Genomic DNA, 15285 nt, shown 5'->3' on the forward strand with positions numbered 1-15285 from the left:
ATAAAACATTTTAGTGATCTTTAAATATGTTAATATGCTGTCACTTTCTCCCACTTTCCTGTCTAAGCTAGCCAGCTGCTGGTTACTATTTTCTTCATTTATTGACAGAATAAGAGACAGGAAACAAACAAATACTAAACAGAGAGGAGGTATGACATGCAGCCATAGTACTGAGGTGGTCTTAGCTTTGAAATTGACACAACTAATCTTTAAAGGAGTACATCAACTGGTGGACTTTGACTTAAAAAAGAAACAATGGTACAATGGCCTGACTTAGTCTTAAGTCACAGCCTCAAAACCCTAAACTCAGAAAACATTTGTGAGACGTTCCCTTACTATATAGTCCCAAATGTGCAAAGGCATGGTTGCTGCTAAAAACTGTCTCCAAATCCAAGCTGAATATAATGGGTCAAATAAGGTCATTTTCTTTATACATCTACAGAAAAAAGGGGACCCAGTGTTTTAATTGTAGGTTTTATCCACTATTTTAAATACCCAAGTGCAACCTTTCTCCACTGGAGTACCTCTTTAATGATATTAGGGAGTGATGCAAAGCGTACTCATTCATTAGGCTTCCCAAATACAAGTCATTATTTACCAAAACTGCAAGATGTCCGACATTAAAAGCACTTCCACATTTGTTTGGTTACTGAACTTATCTGTACGCAGTCTGTGTGATTTTCTAGGTAAAGTTTTTCAGTAAACTGCTGAAGTTTCTAAAATGAACACAATGTGCTCCTATGTGCCTCTCATTTGACACTCACAATACAACTCGTGATCGAGAGCACCGGTTGGTAATGCCACATGATGGCCATCCTCCTCCACCAATTAAAAGGCCCCACTGATTATTTTCAGCCAATCACTGAGCCGCATTACGGGGGGAACCGAGTAAAGGCGGAAATGGCCGAAGCGCTTCCACTCGTGTTTCTGCGTCAGTTCAAATAGTGTAGTGTTTTTGTGGCGTTCAGTTGCGGAAATAATTCAGAAGTGTTTGATATTTTAATACCCGGACAGAAATGGCAAGGCTGGAGATGTTTTATGTCATCGCGGCGCTGCTGGTAACACAAAGCGTCGCCATATTCAGGTAAATACTGTTTATCAGCTGATGTTTTTAGCATTAAAAGAGACTAAAATAACATTGACATCTAACTTATTAGTTAATAGCGACAGGCACCTTTGAGTGAAAGTTAATGCAGGTTTGTGTTAACTTCCTTGTTTGGTTCTAGAAGCCACACGTGTTCCCAATCAGTGTTTAAAACCTGCTAAAATTAAACCAGTAAATGTTGTTTATACATAGTTTGTACATTTGTGTTTGCTCTGTTCCAGGAAGCTTGACGCACTAGCATGGGTTTTTCCGGTGCATTTCATCTAATAATATTTCATTTCAGAGTTCCTCTTCATAAAACCAGGAGCCTGCGCCGCCTGATGAGCGACAATGGGAAGCTGTCCCTGCAGGAGCTGCGAGCTTTAGCGACGAGCAACGGAGCGCTGGAGAGCGATCCCTCCCCCAAATTGCCCGTAGAGAGGCTGACCAACTTCATGGACGTGCGTAAACCACAGTACATTATAATGCATGATTCCTCTCCCCTCCAACTACTGGAGGTTTAGTGTGAGTGAGTGAGGTCTTATTTCAGGAAGTTCAAAAGGTTCATACGTCCCTGTGGGTAAGAACAGTGGGTTGACCTCAAATGGTTTTATTTCCCTGTCTTTTCTTTTTAAATGTATTTTATGCATTCAATTGACTGGAACAAATGCAAACAAAGGGGATAACTTCTAACTGTCATCAACTCTCAGATCATGGCTCTATTGAGGCTTTATAAACAGCACTTTTCAGTTTTAAGGAGCTGAGTGAAAACCTTTATCATATTTTAAGTTACAATTAGCTTTTCTCACTGATCAAATGCACCTGTTTTAAACTTACAGTCAATATTATTAATCCTTCTGATGTTGTGGTGGTTTCACAGCAGCTCTCATTGTTCTCTACCCTCTCTCTTTAGGCGCAGTACTTTGGTCTGATCAGCATCGGGTCCCCTCCTCAGGACTTCACGGTGCTGTTTGACACCGGCTCCTCCAACCTCTGGGTTCCCTCCATCCACTGCTCCTTTTTCGACTTGGCCTGCTGTGAGTTTGGGGGACTGACTCATTCAGCGTGCTTTCTTTATAAGTGTATCTGTTGAAATCTGTATGTTCTCATTATAAACCACTGTCTCCTCTCATTAGGGGTTCATCATCGTTACAACTCAAAGAAGTCGAGCACGTTCGTTAAGAATGGCACCGCATTCTCTATCCGGTACGGCAGAGGCAGCTTGTCTGGTTTCATCAGCGGGGACACGGTCTCTGTGAGTACACTCAGCGCTCACTCATACAGCGCTTCTGTTTGACTGCATTCCTCAATTCTGGTGGTCACGCCATTCCTATAATTTCATTCAATGGAAACTTTGCCAAATTTCTACAAAGGCTTTGTATTGTTGCAGTGAATGTAGTTTGTGCAAATTAAAAAAAGTTTGGCTTTCCTCGTTGTTATGGGAGCCCGAAAGTCCATCGTGACATCACTTGGTGTAACACTCAAGTTCCTATTGGCTAGCGCTCCAACACATTGTACATGATAGGCTAAGAGGCGGGACATCTGTAGGCGCCCGACCAATCAAGACACAGACCCGGCCAGATAGCCAATCAGAGCAGACTGAGCTCTCGTTTCAGACAGAGGGTGAAAAGAGGTGCTGCAGCACAGGCAGTGTGAGACACATAAAGAGCTTTTTGAACATTAAAACATGGAGACATGTCCCAGTGGAGAGACTAAATATAAATATGATCATGAACACAATAGGGCCCCTTTTTTTTTAAAGAAAAATACATTTGCTTTTTGATTCCTGCAGACTTCCCTACCAACCCTAAGCATAGCAGCAAGTAATCTTTTGTCCAACTTCCCCACATTGTTACTCCATCTCTCTCTATCTTGTGTGTGAGACTTTGTTTTCTATTTGCATTAATGGCTGTCTCCTTGCAGGTTGCAGGTCTGCCTGTCCAGAACCAGCAGTTTGGTGAGGCGGTGAAGCAGCCTGGCATCACGTTTGCAGTGGCTCGGTTCGACGGGGTCCTGGGCATGGCCTACCCCTCCATATCAGTCGCTAATGTCACCCCGGTGTTCGACACGGCCATGGCTGCCAAGCTGCTGCCCGAGAACATTTTCTCTTTCTACATTAGCAGGTTTGAGCCTGACAGGGGAAGCATCTAAAACGAGCATCATTTACCTTGAGAAGTATTACCATTTTAAAATAAGTTTGCAAATGTTGTGTTTTATGACAGTGATGAGTTGTGCTTCTGTCCACCCTTTCACTTAGAGACCCAAAAGCAGCAGTAGGTGGAGAGCTGATTCTGGGGGGGACAGACCCTCAGTACTACACCGGAGACCTGCACTATGTTAATGTCACACGAAAGGCCTACTGGCAGATCGAGATGAGCGGGTGAGAAGGGACCTTTTTGTTGCTTAATTTCTAACAAGGAAATAGTGTAGAGGAGGTTGACTCGCATCCTGTTCTCACTTCTGGTGTTTGCTAGTTTTTAGCTGGTACCTGAAAATAGTATTCCGACATTAACTTCTGAACAGTAATTCTCCAATGTGAAGGACTCTCAAAATAACCATGACGATGCACAAATCATTCATTCCTTAATCTCTGATACATTTTTACTGCAGTCCTTTGCATGTGGATTGGTTAAAAATGGTGGATAATGTTTTCTGTAGCATGACAACACATTTCTAAACAGATCAACCTTGTGTCTCTCTCCTGCTCCCCCTCTCCCCCTGCAGAGTTGGAGTTGGTGACCAGCTGACTGTCTGCAAAGGCGGTTGCCAGGCGATCGTCGACACGGGAACGTCCCTCATCGTGGGTCCTAAAGCTGAAGTCAGAGCGCTGCAGAAGGCCATCGGAGCTCTGCCCCTGCTGATGGGAGAGGTAGAGCTGATATTAGACAGAAGATGTGACGCCTATGTTGCACTCTTCTATTCCAGGTGTAATTCTTGAAATCATCTCTGGAGGGATTGATGAATTTGAGTATATTCTCCTCTCCTCTTTAGTACTGGATCGACTGTAAGAGGATCCCATCTCTCCCCGTCATCTCCTTCAACATCGGAGGGAAGATGTATAACCTGACGGGAGAGGACTATGTCATGAAGGTAGGTTACCTATTATTCAACACATCCCATGATCTACCACAACCAGTAATGGCTTTACTTTAATTTACTTGTTCTGTAGCAGAAGCCTACTGTTGCTTCTTCCTCTTTGCCATAGAGCTCCATTGTTACTGTATTATCAAACGCACCAATAAGTCTCCCCTAATTGAACATGTGCGGTGCAGGTAGAGTAAATTAAACCGACGCTAACCCCGGTAGTGAAGTGTTGGGGAAATACTGAATGTAATCTTGCCGGGACATGATAAAATGTATGTTTACCTAGAAGAGAAGCATGACACATTGACACTCATTTCATAGCTATGTGACAACGATTACCATGATGATTCAGCCAGGAGAGATAGCCTCAACTTATCTGAACAAAGCGTTGTATACTGCTTTGAACCGGTATTCCTCGTCCTCGTGACTGTGAAACACCCTGTCTTGTATTTAAGCATATTAAGGACCAAGGAAATGGTTGTACCATATGCTGTGTATGTGATGACTTTTACATACTTGCATGGATAATGAATTCATGCATGCTGTTTGAGGCTCAAGCTGGTATTGAGTGAGATTTTTCTAACATCAGTCAAGTATTCAGATGCTTTATTCCAGTAAAAGTAATTAGAGCTTACTGTTACAATTCAAGGGAACTTGAGTGTCTTTTATAATCTGGAAAGTCCACTTATTATAAACGGTATTCAATTAAGAAAGGTGTAATCTCCCCCGGCCGTGGCGCAACTGGCTGGGGCAACTGCACCGTACGCCGGCGACCCGGGTTCGATTCCCGACCCGTGGTCCTTTCCGGATCCCACCCCGACTCTTTCTTCCACTTTCCTGTCACTCTCCACTGTCCTATCCGATTAAAGGCAAAAAGCCCCCCAAAAATAACTTGTAATCTCAACAATCCATAGTAGTTTCCAATTAGTTATCTATCTTCAGTTAATGGAATCGCTCCCAGTATATATTGTCGGGTAAACTATTGTGTTTGTACCAAAGCATCATATTTCATAAACAGTTTTGAAATGCAACAACAATATGTTTGCTTCTGCTGCAGGAGTCTCAGATGGGTCAGGTCATCTGTCTGTCAGGCTTCATGGCGATGGACATCCCGCCCCCCGCAGGGCCCCTGTGGATCCTGGGAGATGTTTTCATCGGGAAGTACTACACCGTGTTCGACAGGAACGCCGATCGAGTCGGATTCGCCCCCGCCAAGTAGCTCCCTGACCCCCCCCCCCCCCCGTGTCTGAAATATGTTGCACTTCTTCTCATTTCAAGCTTTACTTTACTTTCAAAGTGGCACCAAGCAAAGCTGAATTTCTGCATCAATGTTGCTTTATTTCAATGGCAAGAATGAAGTGTTTGATATTGCTGCTACCCCTGGCTGCCCACCTTATTTTGATAGTTCAGATCTGCTTACAATAATGAATAACTGACTGCTTATGAGTGATGCTACATTAGCCATTTCAACACGTTAGCATAAAGTATAGATGTCTGAGTCGCTGAACAAAGGGACCGCTTCCCAAACCATCTGATCTGTGAGATTGTTTTTCTGGGTTAACTCTATCTTTTGAAATGGCAGCCAGAGCTTTGCAATTTGATGCATTTATTTGCAATAAGGGGGAACAAATGCAACTAAATTGTAATTCCTGACACTCCCCAACCACATTTCCAGCTACCAAAGCCTTATAATGGATGTTATAATTAGGACTATTTTGTACAGTTACGGTATCTCAGGATGTTTCTCTTGCTATGTGAATTTTTAAAACCAAATATCACTGAATTAAACATGAAATATTTACCAATTTTGTGATCTTTCCCACCGCATCCTTAGAAAAAACACAAATAGGAGAATATCGTTTGTAATATTTTAATGGAAGTATACAAAGTGCTGCCACGTTCAACTCCAGAGCTGAACTTAAAGAAGGAGAAGCAGAGGACAGGGGGGGGGGGGGGGGGGGTATACAGCATGCAACAAAGCATATGGTTAGTATGAACTCCACAAGGTAGAGGTAGTGATCTACTTTGGGTTTTTTTTTGTTTCACAATAACAATACAGAAGTGGCACAGTGACTCCCCTCCTCTGCACAGGAAGACGCTTTGAATGCAAACAGCGATCCACCGTGAGTTCATTTCAGATCCGTACATCCAGCACAAAGCACTTCATGGAGCACAATAAGTGGTACCTTTTACATGGTGAGTGAAATGCAAATAAAATTGAGCTCTTTTTGGTTACAAATGTACAATAAATAGAAAAATATTCACCTGTTCTCTGGATGATGATTAACTGAATGCATAACAGAAGTATAAATAACCCTGCATATTGCACACTATACACACAAGGGGCTCCATCACTGCATTTATTTCTCATTCTAAGGCTAAAAGTGAGAACAAAAAGCAACCATGTGATTATTTTTGGACATGTTTGAGTGAGACACGTTACAGTCTGGCAGCTATTGTTGTATTGTCTCCACCTGCACTGTGGAGCAGGCTAATCTAGCATTATATAACTGAGGATCTGCGAGTAGATCCCTCTCAATCAGATCACGACCCAGGAGAGACTAGCACCTGAAATCTATAGATATAAACAGATTTGACCGGAGAATCACTACAGGTCTTCCTAAGCAGAACAGAAAGATCCTACACCACTGACCTATAAGTTATACTGGGGGGTAATACAGACTTGAAACGTGCACAGGTATGCACAAAGACAAAATACCTATACAGAAGTAACAGCCTCCTTGTTCGTTATGCAAACATGACATGAAATTAATACTGAGACTAATTCAAAAGACAAACGTTAGTACCAGTTTAACAGCAGTGTGTCTAGAGTGGAGAGTTCTCAAAAAAAAGGATGAAGCAGAAAGACGTACTCTCCAGAAACAGTCAATTTTGAAGATGATGATTCAGAGGAAATTTGGATTTAAATTAAAGCAAAAACCAGGAGACAAAAGCACCTTCAGTTTCCAGCTGAGACACTTTGGATTCACCTATGAACTTTCGGACAGTGCAAAAAATAACCAGATATTAAAGTGTTCTTTTGTTTTAAGTGAGGTAATAAAGCATATCAGACGTATGACTGAAGAACCAAACCTCCTGACATGACAGAGCGGCTCTGTTTTAGACATATGGACACAGTAATAGAGAAAATGGTGGAGCTGAATTGTTCAAATCTCATGATAACCGACAAACCAGAAGCTTCACATTTCCCATAAATATAAACATACATGTTCTATTTATGGCGGTATATTCAGCTTTACATCTGATTCATATTGAATGTTGAGTTACAAAGGCATCATACATTTTCTAATTCCCCCGTTTGATTTCTAGAGAACACATGCACACATTCCCATCACAGCCCAATGTTTGCAGATCCCGGAAAAGCATTCATAACTCTTCAATGCAGCCACTGTATTTATGAGGTTCTGACAAACCCAGTAGAGCACTGTGGGAACAAAAGGTGGATGAAAAGAGAAGGCTTGTCTCTTTAGCTCATTGACATTTTATTAGTTTTAGGATTGGCTTACACACACTCATCACACCATCCTTCCAAAACCGTCCTGAAATAAATGAATTGGAGCACCTAAAAGATCCAAATAGGAGCACAAAGGTGACGCATGTTTTATATTCACCTTATTACCGTATTCTCATATGGACAAACCAATAGAGTGGTGCAGGGATGATGTGCTTTTGTAGGCTATCATGGAAGTTAGCGTTGCAAGGAGTTGTTTTTCCATTTCATTTTTGAATATTGCGGAAAACAAGCTCTGTGGTAAACACATTGAAGCTACAACCGCTAAGCTACAGGCGGCTCATGTTTGGCGTGATCTATTTTAGCCACTTGTTAGGTACCGCCGTTTTTGCGAGATTGAAGCTTAAGCTATTCTCTAGCATGTGAGCATCTCTTAAGCTTCTGTTAAACACAGACCTTATTTCAGGCTTACAAACAAAAACACATTCAAAAAACCATTGAAGTCGAGACGAGAAAAGCTTGAAGTGTTAAAATGCTGACTAATTTCCAGGTTTTAGGACTCATTCCTGCACCAGCCTATCCAGAGTTCACTACCTCCCCTGTGATGTATATCAGTGACTCCTCTCAACCTCATTAATACAGTGGCTTTGGTGAGATCCATCAATGGGCCTTAACTTACTCAAATAGTTTTTGCATGAGCACGACACAAACATCTTTCAGGTCAACAGAGATCCCAACATTGAGTAGCTGCTACAGTGTGCATCACATTTTCTCACTGATTTTAAGACTGAACAGATCGAGTGTTTGGGATGACTCCATGCTGTTTTGTTCTGCTCCCCGAAACCCGTTATGTCGAGGTCACCATCGCCACAAATCAGTGTTACTGGAAGATACACGTTTCTGTTGGTAGTGACGTTTTTCCCCAGGGTTGTCAGGGCTGTGGCATCTCTTCCATGTCAGTTCTCAGCAGCCCCTCCGGATCGGACAGGGCGCAGTAGAGCGTGTACCCCAGCTCGTCCACTTCCTGTTCAGTCAGCTCGCAGAATAAGTTCACTTTCGGGCTGAGGGCACACGGCAGCTTCCCAGCCTCTAGGTGTCCCACTAGCGCCCGCAGCAGCTGGAGGAAGCGGTCTGCCAGCGCCTCCTGCGTCCAGTCGCCTTCCTTCTCGCACAGCAGCAGGATGCAGTTGGTGAGCTGGCTGGCGTTGAGCCGGTTCAGGGCGGGGTTGAGTTTGCACATGGCCTTCGCCAGCTTCAGGCAGGCGCAGCGGCAGCCCCCGTCCTCCTGGTCGAGGGCTCTTAGTCGTGCCGTCTCCGCCACTCGAAAGCTCTGCCTCCACAGGTTTTCGTGACGCTCCGCGACGAGACGATGCGGTTTGGCGATCAGCGAGGTTCCGTCCTCCATCACGAGTAACGGAAGGAAGTCCACGTACAGTTTCCGGTTTGTGTCGTACTGCACCTCCAGGGTCAGCGTCTCTGAGGGAACCACGGGACGAATGATGTAGTCGAGAACGCTGCCGATGGCGGGCCAGTTGATGGAGCCCGCCACGAGTTTGTCGAAGACCTCCAGGACTGATTTGGGGGAGAGGTAGCCTCCCACCATGCAGCGGTCCCAGTAGCTGCTGTTTCGAGGGAAATACTCTAAATTCTCTCTGCGGATGAGCCAGAAACCCGGGACATTCATGATGGTGTCCTCGCCGGGTATGGACGACCACAGGTTCTTCTCCAAGATGAGAGGCACCATGAGCTGGGCGTGGTCCGCTGTCACCACCTAAACAAATTAATGAAGGGATTTACATTGAATATCAAAATCAATACAGAGTCAAATATATCAGATCATTTGATACCCAGCCCTGACTAAAAGCAGAACCACATTTTTGTTTTCTTACCTGCAGTTCGTCGTACAGACTGCCACTCAGGTACATCTCTCTGAGCGGCATGTCGGGCAGTTTGGCGTGAAGGAACACCCGGAGTTCGGCACAGATGTCCAGCGCTGCCCTCCTCGCCACAGCTTGCTCCTCGGTGGGGATGTTCACGTTATTCTGGTAGAAGTGCAGCAGATGTTCCTGGAGCGACAGACGCATCCGGGCCTTCTGAAGGTCCGACTGAGTGGCGCCGCTGCCTCCCACAGCTGATCGACCCACGGCCCTCCGCAGACAGTCTGAGGAGATTTCAGAAGAGAAAAGAGATGAGGAGAAATTTGCCATAAAAAAATTATAACTTTTGAATTGAAGGAAGCCACTAATGTTTAGAAATACAGAAGAGGCATGGGTTTGTTTTCTACGGGTCCTAAGTAGGGGCTTCTAAAGTATCTAAGAAATGACTAACTGATCTCAAACACCCGGCTGACTCACTACAGCACCACAGTAAAGGAAGACACCTACACCCACTGTAAAGAAAGAGCAAGAATCCTCCAAAAAGGCGGTCTGTCAACAGATGAAATGACAGCTGGCTGAAAGTCTTAAAGGATGCAAAATATGACACGAAAAAAAATATATATTTCACAGAAGGACGTGGGAGATTTTGCTTCACTTTTCCTCACCTGGTTCAAAAGCATGAGAGGAAGTGGGCAGATTCTGCAGAGACCGGCTCACTGTAGACTTCATATCATGGTTCAGCACCCGGGGGGATGAACCCATCCACGCAGGCTCCTCCCAGCTCCTCCTTCCTGTCTGTTCCATGTTGGTCGGGCTGTTGGGAGTACTTATGGCACGGTCGTACATCTGCACGGTAAAGAATTGCATGAGTTTGGATGCTAAGTAAGAGCTTTTCTTCCGCTGTGTCAGGAGAAACTGTTGTAGAGAAATCTCTTACTCTTTTGACAGCAAGCGTTGCAATCCCCAGCATGGCCGCTCCCCCCACTCCCAGCACGAGCTTAGCATTTGAGAGCATGAAGTCGATGGCAGTGCCGATCCCATTGTCATCTTTCTTCCCTTTGCGGTCTCCGTTCACCCCCGCCATCCTGCAGCTGAGAAAATCAAGAATAAGACGATGGTAGGAAGGTTACAGGGAAACTTCTTCTTTCAGTTGCTTAACTCAGAGGCAACTATTGAATATATGTCTGACACAAAGAAAATCTGTGAGTAGCTACACCATACACGTTCCTACTGATGACTTTTGCCCTATAGTGTTACAAACCGTCCAGTACCTCCTACAAAGAATGTGTCAAATCTAAAAGAAAGCCACTGCTGACAAAGAGTATTATCTTATTTGCAAACCTACCTGGGTGACACTCCTCCAGATGCCCTTTAACCCTCCTCCAGATGACCCCTCCCCCCCTACATAAGCCCGCCCAATCGGCTGTTGAGGAAGAACTGGCCCCTCTTCAGCGCGTCCTCTTTGTCTTCAGCTATTTTCAGGTCTTGGCAGCGGCGGAACTCGCGAGCCACGGCGCGGCGGTAGTAGTTGCGGTCGGTGTACTGAAGTTGGCGGCCTGCGCGGAGCAGCGACCGGTAGAGCTCCAGCACGGCACTGCGAGACCAGCCGCCCATTAGGGACCACACATGGACTGGTACCTGGGGAAAGGATAGCAAGTGATGAGGGAAAAGTCAGCGAATATAAGTAATCTACCAGTTCTAGGGCTGTAGTTTGAACTACAGATTGTGTTTATAACCTCAATACAGTGCAAAAATGACCACGCAGCAGATTAAAAGAATATTTGCAATGTAAACTGCATAGACAGTCATGTTTGAATAAAAAACGACTATCCTTCCAGTTGTGAAAATACTACCAAACATCAAAGTTGCATATTGGTTTGTATACCATATCGAAAACATAAGAAAGGTCATATCTGCCAAAATATATTATTTTCATTAAGCTAGGTCCATGGTAATTGAGGTGTGTAACTGGTAGTAGTGGAGTCACAGTCAGAGTATAAGGGGAAAGACATTTCAGAGGTTGCTACTTTGGAGATTTATTTACCTTTACATGTAATGCATTGAACTTGCAAATCACACAGGAGGCTTCCAGATAAAGCCAACTGCCAATCAGTCTTGTTTGGTAATCACTTTGTTTTGAGCTATTAAAGCAGTATCCCACTGTTCGTCCATGACCAAATATTGTGTTCAATCTGTCCATGCCTTTCAGATATTATGCAATACATGTCATGTCCATTTAAGAGCACACCACCTTTATACAAGAGGTCAAACAACCTGCTCCTTTGCTGGTTTATATTTCAGTACGATGACACACACAGTTCACACTCAACAACATTACAGCCTCTCAGGTACAGCAGTGTCAGCTCCTGGCAGCTTTAGCATCCAAATGTCACTACTTAGCTTAACACTGTAGCTAACAGTCTGTCTGATTTCCACCTACTGTTACGTTTCTATTCACTCTATCGACTGTACTACGGTGTGAATGTAATTTACAGAGGTTAATGAGTCTTCAGAAAATGGCTGGCTCATTGGAAAATCACACATTAGCTCACTCCTGACTAGCATGTTAGCTTAGCATGCTAACTAGCTGTCAGGCTACGCAAGCGCTGACCTTAGCTTTAGCCAGCCTTGTTGACAAGAAACACTCATAAAATGACAAGGAGGGTATAGAGGAAGCAAAAACATGAGTAAACACAGGATAAAAGTTCAAATGGGACAACTTACGGTTCAGAAATCAGACCAAAGGTGTATCTTCAGAGAGAGGCAGGGCTGTGTTCAAGCCGGGGGTCAGATTCGACAGTGACAACCGGAAACAAATATTGCTCACATACTACATCCGGGTTATTAGCATGTCGCTGAATTCACTTTTTTTTTTTAAAGGTATTTATTTTATTTATGAATTTATTTTTGGATATTTTTTATCAGCGTAAATGTTCTATTCGCCAAATCTGATAAATTGTATTTGATGCTTCCAGGAATTATTTAAATGATGTGTGTCTCTATCGTTGAGTGTTTATGATGTTTGAGTTACTTTTGCTTATTGTTAAAAAGTACACCAAGAAAAGGTAACACATCTTTAATTGCTCATTTAAAAAATGTTCATTTCGAAAACTATAAATTAGCGCAGGATACAAAATGTTAATTAAATTTGAAAAAATCTCTAAACGTTATTTATGGTTTAAGTGACATATTGTATCCTACTGGTGTACCAACATTGTTAGTCTACAACATATTACAATCAATCACAACTGAGCCTTTATCTATTTGAACCATGCACATTTTGCCTGTAGTCACTTGGATTTCATATCTGTTGGTTTCTGCATTAAAGGATCTGCAGTCTATTACTGTTTGACTTGTTATATTGAGTTTTATTCATACATATTGGCTTGAAACTAAAGAAGGAGACAACCTGTATAAAGGTTGGATTTCAGTTGCAATGAAAGCCTTTGCGAGTTCATCTTTAAAAGGGGTAAGCTTCTTCTTTTCTTCGTGGCGTTAAAGAAGAATGCTTGTGAGACACCTTCTGTGGTTACCTGACCATTTGTTGTTTTGATATCCAATTGTGGAAACATACATTGGTTTGAACCAGTTCTATCACGATGGTATTTGTCGACATTGTCAATGCTGTCTTTTTTAATCAGAAATCCACACTGCAAGGTTCTCTGTGTTTGTGACTATGCACAGGTTTTGCATGGGTGGAGAAATTCATTGGTTGGCTTTTTTTTAAACTGATGAGTTGTTGCAGCCAAACCCACGATCATTGATCAACATGGGAGTTGTCATTTTAAATTGTAACATATCTCCAGGTTGAAAAACAGGTACAATATGTGCTTGGTCTATTAACAAAATAGTAAAATGAGCATCAACACAAATGACTTCCACGAGATCCTTTTAATACAATGATTGTGGTAGAGATATTAAAACAAAGATATTATTATATTGAGGAACAGTATAAATAATGTTCTTGCACAAATAATAAAAATGCATGACCAAAGACATAAACACGTACCTTCATCTTGTCCCAAACATTAAAACAAATATACACATACACATTTTATCCTGTGACATCTTTTGTCAATCATTTTATTAAGTCTCACACAAAGAAAAGATGAGACAATGCAATGAGCAATTCCAATTGTACAAGCTGTACTATCTTTCATTGACACGTTAGCTTAACCACTGTGTTAACACTTAAAAAACAAATGCTGATATACTTCATGTAACCTCCAAATAAACTTTCTCTACATTAATTTAATTCTCTAAAATGATATCTCTGGTTTTGCTGCAAGACTATAACATACTGTAGCACAGGACATGTTACTTTAAAATGAACAAGGGTTGGTTCAAAGGGTTGGGTTGTATTAAAAGCTATAATAATTTGCAGAAAGGAACACTGGTAATGATTATAAAGCACTCGAGATGGAAGACTTTCCCAAAGTCTGGATTCATATGCCATTTTTTGTGACTTAAATCCATATTGTATATTCCTCTTTGGCCACATTGTTACACGTAAATCACATCTTATGGTCTGTAGACCTGTGAAGTACTTATGATTATGGCATGTACTTCATTCCTTTCATCCTAGGAATGATGTGCATATCTCTAATGTCGTCATGTTTAAGCAGCCAACACAAGTAGCGCTCCGTTCCCATGCCCCATCCACTGGTGAGGAGCGGATTCACCTGCCGCATGTTAAGGTACCATTTGTAGGACTGCTCTGGCACTCCATGGTGTCTGAGGGCCTCCTGTACCATCTCAGGGGTGGAATGACGTTCACCGAGACCCACAGTCTCACCTAAACCCAGGAGAAGATCCGCAGCTTTGGCTTTGCACCGCTCAGTGCCCTCCACATAGGCCTGGTAGAAGGGAACTCCTAGATGGTCCATCTCAGTAAGCCAAACAGCGCCACCATATTTCTCTATCAAGACTCGCTCTCCTTTGCGTGTTAGCTTTCTGCCAAACTGCGGCTGGCCATCTTGCACCCACTCTAGACAGTCGGTGGAGGGCATCATGGGAATGGCCTGGTCTAGGGGGACTCTTGGTAGTGGGATTTTTCCATCCAGCTTACTCAGCATGACTTTGACATGTGTAAGAGTCCCGGCGGTGTTGAGGATGATATCAGAGTGTTTCTTCAGCATGGACTTGGTGAGATGAGCCAAGTATCCCTCTGCGGTGGAAATGGCCTTGTCCATGTTCCCCAACAGTTCACACTCCACGTGATAGAACTGGTTCAAGTGGGTGGCATCAGGATCTTCCCCTCTAAAGCTGGGAGATATGTAGTATGTCCCTGGCAAGTTCTCCTGGAAGCGAAGGAAGTATTCAAGTACAAATTGCATTGAGTCAGCGAGGTAGATGTCCTGGCCGAGCAAGTGAACAGAAACGGGTTCTGAGTCAGATCCCAGGCCCATTGGCGAAGAGATGGTGTCTGTGGTGAGAGGGGTTAGAGCGTAGGAGTACTGGCAGGAACTGTGGAAATATTCCACTGTGCTGTGGAAAAGGGTGTTTTGAATCCGGAACAGGTTACGGTACCATTGGCTCTTCATGGCAAGTGTGGAGTGAGACTGAGGGTCTTGCCATGAATGAGGAGGTGTGCACTGGGTGATTTTTGAGTGGACCTTTTTAAGGGCTTCGAGGTCAGCAACTGGGCCATGCCGTGATGACACAAATCCAGGGTAACCTTGGTAGCATTCTGGTTGCAGTTCAGCTGGCTTGGTTCCATCTGGTGAAGGCAACAGAGGGATGAGCTTGGCATGAGCATAATCAATCTC

At 43.5% G+C, this 15285-nt stretch overlaps 3 protein-coding genes across 3 annotated transcripts; 1 reads left to right on the top strand and 2 right to left on the bottom strand.

The window, feature by feature from the left end:
* Positions 1-868: 868 nt before the first annotated feature.
* On the top strand, positions 869-5969 carry napsa (napsin A aspartic peptidase). The gene is made up of 9 exons (XM_063903243.1): positions 869-1084; positions 1389-1545; positions 1998-2121; positions 2221-2339; positions 3008-3207; positions 3342-3464; positions 3809-3953; positions 4076-4174; positions 5226-5969. The coding sequence occupies exons 1-9, from the start codon at positions 1017-1019 to the stop codon at positions 5385-5387; spliced, it is 1197 nt and encodes a 398-aa protein (XP_063759313.1). The 5' UTR covers positions 869-1016; the 3' UTR covers positions 5388-5969.
* Positions 5970-6022: 53 nt separating this feature from the next.
* Positions 6023-10995, bottom strand: mief1 (mitochondrial elongation factor 1). The gene is made up of 5 exons (XM_063903234.1): positions 10863-10995; positions 10455-10608; positions 10183-10363; positions 9530-9801; positions 6023-9411 (listed from the first exon to the last, which is right to left on the bottom strand). The coding sequence occupies exons 2-5, from the start codon at positions 10599-10601 to the stop codon at positions 8572-8574; spliced, it is 1440 nt and encodes a 479-aa protein (XP_063759304.1). The 5' UTR covers positions 10602-10608; positions 10863-10995; the 3' UTR covers positions 6023-8571.
* A 2433-nt stretch (positions 10996-13428) lies between these two features.
* LOC134877658 (asparagine--tRNA ligase-like) lies at positions 13429-15281 on the bottom strand. Its single transcript, XM_063903247.1, has one exon. It carries the CDS (start codon positions 15058-15060, stop codon positions 14071-14073), a length of 990 nt encoding a protein of 329 aa, XP_063759317.1. The 5' UTR covers positions 15061-15281; the 3' UTR covers positions 13429-14070.
* Positions 15282-15285: the final 4 nt, after the last annotated feature.

The sequence above is a fragment of the Eleginops maclovinus genome, chromosome 16 (assembly GCF_036324505.1).
Source record: "Eleginops maclovinus isolate JMC-PN-2008 ecotype Puerto Natales chromosome 16, JC_Emac_rtc_rv5, whole genome shotgun sequence".
Classification (NCBI taxonomy): domain Eukaryota; kingdom Metazoa; phylum Chordata; class Actinopteri; order Perciformes; family Eleginopidae; genus Eleginops; species Eleginops maclovinus.

What these genes read in the sequence shown, in the direction of transcription:
- napsa (XM_063903243.1), top strand. Translation starts at nt 1,017, where the DNA reads ATGGCAAGGCTGGAGATGTTTTATGTCATCGCGGCGCTGCTGGTAACA. An exon ending in CAAAGCGTCGCCATATTCAG is followed by an intron (nt 1,085 to 1,388) that starts GTAAATACTGTT and finishes ATTTCATTTCAG; the next exon opens with AGTTCCTCTTCATAAAACCA. An exon ending in TCAGCGGGGACACGGTCTCT is followed by an intron (nt 2,340 to 3,007) that starts GTGAGTACACTC and finishes GTCTCCTTGCAG; the next exon opens with GTTGCAGGTCTGCCTGTCCA.
- mief1 (XM_063903234.1), bottom strand. Translation starts at nt 10,601, where the DNA reads ATGGCGGGGGTGAACGGAGACCGCAAAGGGAAGAAAGATGACAATGGG. An exon ending in CAACGCTTGCTGTCAAAAGA is followed by an intron (nt 10,364 to 10,454) that starts GTAAGAGATTTC and finishes TTTACCGTGCAG; the next exon opens with ATGTACGACCGTGCCATAAG. An exon ending in CTCTCATGCTTTTGAACCAG is followed by an intron (nt 9,802 to 10,182) that starts GTGAGGAAAAGT and finishes AAATCTCCTCAG; the next exon opens with ACTGTCTGCGGAGGGCCGTG.
- LOC134877658 (XM_063903247.1), bottom strand. Translation starts at nt 15,060, where the DNA reads ATGAAGAGCCAATGGTACCGTAACCTGTTCCGGATTCAAAACACCCTT.